Here is a 10,579-nt window from a genome sequence, read left to right as displayed (position 1 = left end):
AAGAAAGAACAATTTAGGAGCAATATGTTTTCTGATATTACTTTTATATAACACTTGTTCATCTGAGCAATGCAAGTGGCATTATCTTCACAGATAATAGTTGGTGATCCTAATGAACCAACACCAACACCACGTGAAGTTTGAATGTGGTTAATCACTCTACGAAGTCAAACACATTCTCGTGATATTTCATATAATTCGATTTATTTCAGAATGATTAGTGAAAGTTACTACCAAAGTCTGTTTTGTTGACTTCCATGGAAAGGCAGTTCCATCATATAGGAATACAAAACTTGTCTGTCACCAGACCAAGCATTATGGATCAGATAAATAGCCAGCATTTGTATAATCTATCATAGCATGTCTTGTTTTTTTTATAAAATAATCCCAAAATCTTTTATGCCATGCATGTATCTGTAGATATTTTTCACTCACGTCCAATGACATTTTGTTGGAGCAGCGTTGTGCCTAGCTAATAAATTTACCACAAATGCGATATCAAGCCTAGTGCAATTGCAAGGTACATTAGCACTCCACTGAAATATGAAAACTCAGGTCCTAATATCTCTTTGTCATCAAATCTCAGGTCCTAATATCTCTTCGTCATCATCCTGATGTCTAAAAGGATCTTTATTCATATCCAGGGATCTGGCAACTATACGTGTTTTGGATGGATATGATTTATCCATGTTGAATTTTTGCAAAATCTTTTGAATGTAAGTAGGTATACTAATATTCTTGAGGGAAGATGCTTAAGCTATAAGCCTCAGGAGAACCTTCGGGTGTGCGGCGACTGCCACGCCGCGATCAAGATGGTCACCAAGGCGTACGGCAAGGAGATCATATGAGGGACGCCAACTGCTGGTAAGTTCGGCGTTGGCAGAGCAGGTACAACAACGAACAACCATCGCCTCATTTTTTATTTTTGACAGATCCAGCGTAGGGATGTGTATGGGAGAGCTGGATGAGGACACTGAGAAGAGACCTTTGTTTTTTCCTCTGACAATCGCTTGTATTTCTAGATTAGATTGCACCAAAAGATGCCAGTGATGTACATTCTCGTGCTACTTTGCTATTTGAATGGCCCTTTTGCTATGTAATCCTACCATTCTATTCGTCGTCAATATCCTTTACAGCATCCTGGAAAACAAAGAGGAGAAGCAGTTAGCAATAGTAGCCGAGGTTGACAAAAAGGAAATAACACATCTCAGTAGTTGATTCCCACTGTTACTATATACATATACTACAAAAGCTTAATTACCTTAGCAAGCCGTGTTACATAAGTAGCAGCAACGGCTGTAACTAATAGGCCTATGCCCAGTGTCAATAGCTGGTTGTTTCCTCCCAAACCGATCTCCGTCTCATCTTGCTGCAAAACGAGGGAGCCATCTCATGGTTCCAAGTATTCAAGCCACTTGATTAAAAAAAAAGATCTCATCGACCTTATGAGTTCATCATTGTTTCACTCAAGAAAGTTTATTTTTATTAGGTTTGAATGAACTACGGTACCTCTATAGTTCAACCGTCCTGACTACAGATACAACTGAATTTTCAAAGTATCAAATGAAACACCATGTTCTAATACTTTGCTGAAATATTTGAGCTGCTACCAGCGACAGCAAAGCACACTATAGACTTAAGGGGTGCCTTGAGTTGGATTAAGGTGTCCGCATTTTGATATATACAAGTGCTATTACATTCTGGACACTTCACTAGAAAGCAGATACGTCAACATGCTGCAAGACACCCCCATATCCATGGGATGGAGACGGTTCTTATGAGCTACTCCCTCTGTAAACTAATATAGGACGTTTTAGAGACTTGTGTCAAGTCTCTAAAACGTCCTACATTAGTTTACAGAGGGGGTAGTATTCTATATAAGAGTAGAGAACACATATGTCTGTAAAGCATTTTTGATGGCTTGAAAGAGTATATACTGTATAGTGGAGCAGTATCCATGATGTAGCAACAAAAGCAAGTTTGCAAAGAAAAGGTGAACTAAGAAAAGATCAACGGTTTACGAACTTACGATTATAGCTCGCCCAAATGCACCAGCACTGACATAAGCCCATGTTCCTGGAAGCATACCCAACCAACTGCATACGTACAAAAGCAATATCTGAGGTAAAAATTGCTTTAGGAAAAATATATACTGATGGAAAAAATTTCAGTGTAATATTCCTTCACAAAGGAATGCTCAATTTGTATTGGATCAAAAAGTTGTCAGTCCCAAGGAATGCTCAATTTGTATTGGATCAAAAAGTTGTCAGTCCCTTAATAAGGTATATGGTATTTGCTACTCCTTTGATTTTGTTAATCGCATGCGTCCGTAATAACATTACTACACTGCATCATGAATCATGCATATGAAACTGTAAGTTAACAGGTCGTTAAGAACAGCTAAATTTCTCAATGAATGCAGTTTGCTCTGTGGAATAGAAGTTTAAGGCTATGTACTTAATTTTTCTGTGTGCAGGAATATGTACTTCATTATTTCTGTTAGATTCACGGAGAATGCCAAAATAAAATAAGGAAGTGGGAGTAGAAACTAACCTGCCCAACACGTAGGGTAAGAACTTGACTGAAGTCAAACCGTACAGGTAGTTCCCAAGGGAGAAAGGTAATAGGGGACTCAAGCGAAGCAGAGTCACAACCTTGAATCCATTTTCACCTATTGCTTTATCAATCGCCAGAAACTTCTTGTTTCCTTCAACCATCTTAAGAATGCGCTCTCTAGCAAAGTATCTAGCGATGAGAAAGGCCACAGCGGCAGCTAGCTATACAGTCGACAAAGTTCAATGAGAAAATGCACAACAGCAGAATTAAAACAGAAATGCTCTTCATGTTGAAGTTACTTACTGTCCCACTGATTGAAACCATAATAGTACCAGTAACACTACCGAATAATAGACCTGCCGACATGGTCAACGGTACTGCTGGAATTGCAAGAACCTGAATCAAACAAACAACATCATTAGGATTAATCCAAAGTTGCAACCCTAAATTCTATGACAAGATCAAGATCTGTAGTGGACTAACTAGTTTAGGTGGAAATGATCATAAGCCTTGACAAGAAGGTAGAGAAGTAAGGTTGATAACTCAAGAATATACCTCCAATCCTGCATAGGCAAGTATAAACAACGCGTATCCAGCAGTGCCATAGCCTGTTCATGCAAAGCAATACAAAAAGTTAACCAAGAATGTCCAAGGAAGGCGTTTACTTGAAAGAATTCATAATGATCAAACAGGAATCAGAAGATATGTGAATGGCTAGTTCTGCAGTCCAATGGTCTTGCTATCATGCGCCGCTACGGAGTAGTATCTATTATCTAAGCACCAGAATCACCAGCTATATTTGAACGCAGAATTCACAAGACATTTCACTAATTTCAGTACTACTAAGAGCACAGCTTAGGCCAAACAGGTAGTAGTACAAAGCAAGCAGAGCTAGGAGCACAGCTGGATTATTGGTTCCATTACCCTCAATGAACCCGGAGAAGTGCGTGAGGAAGGTATTGATCTGGTCCTTGTACACGTACCCGGCGGCCCCGAACCCCCCTACGACCCCGACCAGCACCGCCCCGGCGAGCAGCGTCCCGGTGAGGGCCCCCGAGAACCCTTCGCCCTCTTCCTCCTCCTCGTCCTTCTCCTTCTTCCCCTTCTTCTCCTGGCCGGCGGCGGAGCGGCGGTCGTCGGGGCTGCGGCCGCCCCCGCCGCCGAGCCGGAAGGGGAGGTTGGGCGAGGCCTTGCGCAGCGTGCCCTTGTCGGACTCCCGCAGCGAGGAGAGCGGCGGGTGGAAGGCCCGGCGGTGGCGCCACCGCCATGGCGAGCCGCCCTGCGCCGCGCAGGGCGGCGAGAAGTGGGGGGAGAGGACGGGCGAGGGGGAGAGCCGCTGCGGCGAGAGGAGGTGCGGCTGCCTCATGGGGTCGGGCTGTCAGGCTTGCTTAGCGCGCGGGGTGTGCGGCCATGAGAGCTCGGAAGCGATAAGAGAGAGAGAGGGGGGGAGAACGGGGAGGGAGGAAGGCGCTGGAGAGTGAACGCGGAGCGGCATGTGGATTGTGGGCGCGGTGGCTGCGGCGCGGGCCCGCTGTCGCTGCCCTGCTCTCTGCCGTTCCGTGGTGGCCGAAAGCCAGCAGAGCTGCTGAGATTCCGAAACCTGAGCGCGTGGTCTGTGATTGGTGCAGCGGAATCTGTGATCGAACTGAAAAAGATGCCCCCACATTTCCCCGGTCTGGGCTCAAAAATCCTGCACCAGCTGAACTGGTCTCTAGTGATATCTTCTATTCCTAAATAGGTACAACCCACTATCCTAAATAGGTACTCCCTCTGTAAACTAATATAAGAGTGTTTAGATAACTAAAATAATAATCTAAATGCTTTTATATTAGTTTACGGAGGGAGTACAACCCACTAGCTATTTTTTCTAGAAATGTAACTATGCCACATGAGCAAGTACTGCATGCAAGTCATAAGTTACATTGTTTTTGTTGGAAAAATGAGCAATTTACCGAATAATTTTACTAACGGAAATACTAGATAAAGCATGACTAATATAGCTTGCAATCTGACAGAGAGAAGGTAAATAGCATATGCATATATGAACTAGAACTGAACACATCTAGAATATACACTAGAGCAAGAAGTTGTGGCAGAACCTGTAACAGAAAGAGTATGAGAACGTACGGGACGGGAGCAGAAGCACCGGTCTTGGGGTTGGTGTCCTCGCTAGCCATGTCGTCAAGGAGGTTGCAGACGTCGGGGAAGAAGTCGTCGTAGGGGAAGTAGTCATTGGAGTCCGGGGCGTCCGTGATAAAAAGTCAGTAGTCGCGCAGAGCGCTCCCCAAAAACCTTATCACTCTTCTCCCGTACATGACTAAAAGAGGTGCGGTTTTGGAGGCCTACTGTCCCGACTCACAGTGCACGCCGCAAGTCGGGATGAGGAAGACATCAGCAGCTCAGAGATTGGAACCGGTGGCGAGAGGAAGAAGAAGTTCTGGTGCGTCTCTCTGAAAGGAGCGACCTCCCTTTTATAGGCGCAAGAGAAGGAGGCGAGAGGGCAGCAACGGGAGGTGAAACGAAGAGAGGGAGGCGAAGTGAACAGCCAGCGGCTGAAGGGATGCGCCGTTCGCATTCAGTCTCCACTATAGCAAAAATCTTTTCAACTTCTGTGTGACCTTTCGTATACCAGTCGTGCGTGGTAAAAATTTATACATCGGCTCGGCTCATTCCCGCAACCCGCGACGAGGTGTGGCGTGGCATGGCAAGGCGGGCAGCGGAGGAGGAGCGCGCGTGAATGTCCCTCTTGTTCTCATGCTCATACATGTGGGGAAGCATCCTCCCTTATAAGGAGGTCCAACTCCCACCAAACTAGCAATGTCGGACTAAACTTTAGTTCCACCTCTTGCCTTGCACGAATGGGCTGCGTGGGCCTCTAGGATTTATTAGGAATTTCTGAAACTGCTATTGGGCTGGCCCAAAATAGACAAAATTCCAGCAATCCCCCACCAGATCCGAGAGGCACACAAAATTTGCCTTTGGTTCCAAAACACTGTTTTATATACCGGTACTGTAGTGGAGACTGTTAAGTTGAACTTCCACCTAGAACTCTATGCTACACTAGTAAGCAACTTGAACAGTGGACTGGGCCTTGAACTGCAAGTTTTCTGCGAATCTAGCTTCACACAAAGCCTTAACCGATACGTGGCTACCGTGGGTCTTCCCCGCGGGTGGAGCTTATGCGTCATACTCCGAGACCTTTCATGAGTTTACTAGAGAGAACCCTACTCTCATAGATTGCGACATTTAACAATCATACTTATATAGGTGCGTTCTTCAAAAGATGTTCTGCAGGACAACATATCTGCTTCAATGAGCCACTTAGAACACATTAAGATATACATCAACCTGCCATGCAAATTTAGGAGAGTATTGCATCTTCATGGAGTGGTATTGTTAACAGTAAGGATACTCTCCTCTAAGTTGACCAACAACTTGTCTTCCGCATCTAATTCACGGGATCTCCGATCACATAGACTAGGTTACCACTGTGAACAACCCATATTGTGGGTCTCATACCCATCTCCCTCGATGCATTATCTATCACATTACGTGATAGACCCTTAGTAAAAGGATCTGCCAGATTTTTAGACGTTTGGATATAATCCAATGCAATAACTCCGGAGTTTTTCATTTTTCTGACAGACTTTAACCTTCTCTGAACGTGTCTTGATGACTTCATGTTATCCTTTGAGATGCTTACTTTCGTGATCACAGTTTGATTGTCGCAGTTCATAAGGATACCCGGTACAGGTTTCTCAACAACCGGCAAGTCATTCAAGAGCCGACGAAGCCAATCTGCTTCGACCGTAGCTGTATCTAGTGCTGTGAGTTCTGCTTCCATTGTTGACCTTGTTAAGATGGTCTGCTTGCAAGACTTCCAAGAAACAGCGCCACCTCCATGAGTGAATACATATCCGCTCGTGGCCTTTATCTCATCAGCATATGAGATCCAGTTTGAGTCACTATACCCTTCAAGCACCTTTGGGTGCCTAGTGTAGTGAATTCCATAATTCGCAGTGCCTTTCAAATAACGCAAAACTCTCTCTAGAGCTTTCCAATGCACATCTCCTGGTTTTGAGACAAACCGACTCAGTTTGCTAACAACAAAAGAGATGTCAGGTCTTGTAGCACTGGCTAAGTACATAAGCGATCCAATAATCTGAGAATATTTCAATTGATCTCTAGCAATTCTTTGATTCTTTCGAAGCAGCACACTGGCATCGTATGGTGTTCGAGAGGGCTTGCAGTCACTATAACCAAAGCGACTCAAGATCTTTTCCACATAGTGAGATTGAAGCAATGTAATCCCACCATCATCGTCTCTCAACAACTTGATGTTCAGGATGACATCAGCCACTCCTAAATCCTTCATCTCAAAACAACGATATAGGAAATCCTTGACCTCCTTAATAACATTCAGATTTGTTCGGAAAATCAGTATGTCATCAACATACAAGCAAAGGATAACTCCCTCGCCCCCACCATGGAGATAGTACACACATTTATCAGCTTCGTTTACAACAAAGCCTGCAGTTGTTAAAGTTCTTTCAAACTTCTCATGCCACTGCTTGGGTGCTTGCTTAAGTCCATACAAAGACTTCAGCAACTTGCACACTTTTCCTTCCTGACCATCTACTAGAAACCCATCTGGTTGTTCCATGTAAATTTTCTCATCCAACTCTCCATTTAGGAAAGCAGTCTTAACATCCATTTGATGAACGAGAAGACCCTGTGAGGCCCCTAGAGAAAGTAGTACTCGAATAGTGGTTAATCGAGCCACAGGTGAGTAAGTATCAAAGAAGTCTTCACCTTCCTTTTGGGTATAACCCTTGGCCACGAGATGTGCCTTGTATTTCTCAATAGTACCATCAGGGCTAAGTTTATTCTTGAATACCCATTTGCACCATATAGGTTTGCACCCATAAGGACGATCAGTGATCTCCCAAGTTTCATTTGCCAAGATGGAATCCATCTCACTACGGACCGCTTCCTTCCAGTAGTCAGCATCTTCAGATGCATAGGCCTCTGAAATAGAACTGGGAGTGTCATCTATGAGATACACAAGAAAATCATCACCAAAAGACTTTGTAGTCCTCTGTCTCTTGCTCCTAGTAGGAACTTCATTGTTCTCCTCCACAGGATTTTCAAAGTGTTCCATCAAAATGGTAGGTTCTGTAATTGTAACTGGTTCCTGATTCGATGAACTAGGCATCTCCCGATTAGACGAGGTAGCCATATCCTTCATGGGAAAAATATCTTCAAAGAAAGTCGCATCATTCGACTCCATGATCGTACCGACATGCATGTCAGGTACCTCAAATTTTACAACCAAGAATCTATAACCAATGCTATGAAAAGCATATCCCAAGAAAACACAATCCACAGTCTTTGGTCCAAGCTTGTGCTTCTTTGGAATTGGCACATTGACTTTCGCCAAACAACCCCAAGTTCGTAGATAAGAGAGCTTTAACCTTTTCTTCTCCCATTCCCCGAATGGAGCTATCACTTTGTTCTTTGTGGGAACTCGGTTTAGGACATGACATGCCGTCAATATCGCTTCCCCCCATGCCTTGGAGAGACCCGATGTGTCTAACATAGCGTTAACCAAATCAGTTAGAGTATGGTTCTTTATTTCGGCCACCCCCATTTAACTGAGATGAATAGGGAGGCATCCTCTCATGGATTATACCATGTTCCGCACAAAAGGAATCAAATTCATTTGAGAAATACTCTCCACCACGATCGGACCTAAGCCTCTTGATCTTTCGATCAAGTTGGTTTTCCACATCAGCTTTGTAGATCTTGAAATAGTTCAGAGCCTCATCCTTAGATTTCAGAAGATACACATGACAGAGTCTAGTGGAGTCATCAATTAACGTCATAAAATACTTCTTTCCACCTTTTGTCAAAACACCATTCATTTGACATAGATCTGAATGTATGAGCTCTAGTGGTGCAAGATTTCTCGTTTCCGCCGCCACATGAGACTTACGAGGTTGCTTAGCTTGCACACACACTTGACACTTAGACCCCTTGACAGTGGTGAAACTAGGGATTAAGTTCAACTTCACTAGTTGCGACATGCAACCAAAGTTAACATGACAAAGACGTGAATGCTACACATTTGGTTCACTATTGTTGCAAACATGATTAACAACTTTATTGCAAACGTATGATAAGGATATACGAAACATGCCTCCTGACTCATAGCCTTTACCAACAAATGTTCCATACTTGGATATTACAAATTTATTCGACTCAAAGACAAGCTTGTAGCCATCTCTACACAGAAGAGATCCTCTAACAAGATTTTTATTGACAGAGGGGACATAATGCACGTTCTTCAGCCGCACGATCTTCCCCGAAGTAAACTTCAGATCGACCGTGCCAACACCATGAACAGAAGCACTTGAATCGTTGCCCATCAGGACGGTGGAAGTCCCTGCGGTCTGATAAGACGAAAACATGGAAATATCACCGCATACATGTACATTAGCACCCGTGTCAATCAACCAATCAGGAGAATGACATACTGAAAGAATAGTGGGAAATATACCATACCCAACATCCTTCATGTCAGTGTCTCCAATGTTGGAAATGTGAGCAATTTACCGAATGATTTTATTAACAGAAATACTAGATAAAGCATGACCAATATAGCAGATATAAAACAAGTCATGCGATCTGACAGAGAGAAGGTAAATAGCATCTGCAAATATGAACTGTAACCAAACATGTCTAGAGCAGACAGTAGAGCAAGTTGCATATATGAAGTAGAACCTAACATATGTAGGGCAGACAGTAGAACAAAGAATTGTGGCAGGACTTCTAAGAGAAAGATCAAGAACATGTACTGGACAGCAGCAGCAGTAGCAGCACTGGACTTGGGGTCGACATCCTCGCCAGCCATGTCGTCGATGAGGTTGTTGACGTTCGGGAAGAAGTCGTCGTCGGGGAAGTAGTCGTCGGAGTCCAAGGCGTCCGTGATGAAGAAGTCAGTAGTCGCGCGGAGCGCTCCCCAAAAACTTTATCACCCTTCTCCCGTACAGGACTCAAAGAGGTGCAGTTTCGTAGGCCTACTGTCCCATCCTGCGGTGCATGGCGCAAGCCGGGATGGGGAAGATCGTAGCAGTAGCTCAGTGGTCAGGAACTTGGAGGCGAGAGAGGTTGTGTTGTTCTGGTGCGTCTCTCTGGGAGGAGCGACCTCCCTTTTATAGGCGCAAGAGAAGGAGGCGAGAGGCCAGCGACGGGAGGTGAAGCAAAAGAGGGAGACGAAGCGAACAGACTTTAGCCGAAGTGGCACTCGTTCAGATTCAGTGTCCACTACAGAAAACGTTTCAGCTTTCGCGTGACCTTTCGTATACTCGTTGTGCGTGGCAAAAATTTAGACATCGGCTCAGCTCATTCCCGCAACCCGCGGCGCGTTGTGAAGAGGCGTGGTGTGGCGAGGCGGGCGGCGGAGGAGGAGCATCCTCCCTCAATACCTTGAGCACGTGTGTCCTTTGCTCTCGCCTTTTCTTCCACATAAAGAGTACCAATGAGATCCGGAATGGAAAACTCCTGTCTCTTATGCTTCAGTAAGGTAGGAAAGTTCCTCCACGAAGGAGGAAGCTTAGTGATTATACCTCCAGCAACAAACTTGTCTGGTAGCATGAAGGAAATATGCCCTAGAGGCAATAATAAAGTTGTTATTTATATTTCCTTATATCATGATAAATGTTTATTATTCATGCTAGAATTGTATTAACCGGAAACTTGATATATGTGTGAATACATAGACAAAACAAAGTGTCCCTAGTATGCCTCTACTTGACTAGCTCGTTAATCAAAGATGCTTAAGTTTCCTGACCATAGACATGTGTTGTCATTTGATGAACGGGATCACATCATTAGGAGAATGATGTGATGGACAAGACCCATCTGTTAGCTTAGTATAAATGATCGTTAAGTTTTATTGGTATTGCTTTCTTCATGACTTATACATATTCCTTTGACTATGAGATTATGCAACTCCCGAATA

General features: G+C 44.1%; 1 protein-coding gene across 1 annotated transcript; it reads right to left on the bottom strand.

The window, feature by feature from the left end:
- Positions 1–986: 986 nt before the first annotated feature.
- Positions 987–4,216, bottom strand: LOC109773646 (uncharacterized). Its single transcript, XM_020332347.4, has 7 exons — positions 3,481–4,216; positions 3,112–3,164; positions 2,860–2,952; positions 2,554–2,777; positions 2,030–2,096; positions 1,262–1,369; positions 987–1,140 (listed from the first exon to the last, which is right to left on the bottom strand). The coding sequence occupies exons 1-7, from the start codon at positions 3,920–3,922 to the stop codon at positions 1,111–1,113; spliced, it is 1,017 nt and encodes a 338-aa protein (XP_020187936.1). The 5' UTR covers positions 3,923–4,216; the 3' UTR covers positions 987–1,110.
- Between the last annotated feature and the right edge of the window lie 6,363 nt (positions 4,217–10,579).

The sequence above is a fragment of the Aegilops tauschii genome, chromosome 3, assembly GCF_002575655.3.
Source record: "Aegilops tauschii subsp. strangulata cultivar AL8/78 chromosome 3, Aet v6.0, whole genome shotgun sequence".
Taxonomy (NCBI): Eukaryota; Viridiplantae; Streptophyta; class Magnoliopsida; order Poales; family Poaceae; genus Aegilops; species Aegilops tauschii.
Note: the sequence above shows the minus strand (reverse complement) of the source record. Positions and strands in the feature narration are given on the sequence as shown.

Coding starts and splice junctions, on each gene's coding strand:
- LOC109773646 (XM_020332347.4), bottom strand. CDS start 3,922: ATGAGGCAGCCGCACCTCCTCTCGCCGCAGCGGCTCTCCCCCTCGCCC. Junction 1,370..2,029: donor CATTTGGGCGAGCTATAATC/GTAAGTTCGTAA, acceptor CTCGTTTTGCAG/CAAGATGAGACGGAGATCGG. Junction 1,141..1,261: donor ATGTAACACGGCTTGCTAAG/GTAATTAAGCTT, acceptor TTTGTTTTCCAG/GATGCTGTAAAGGATATTGA.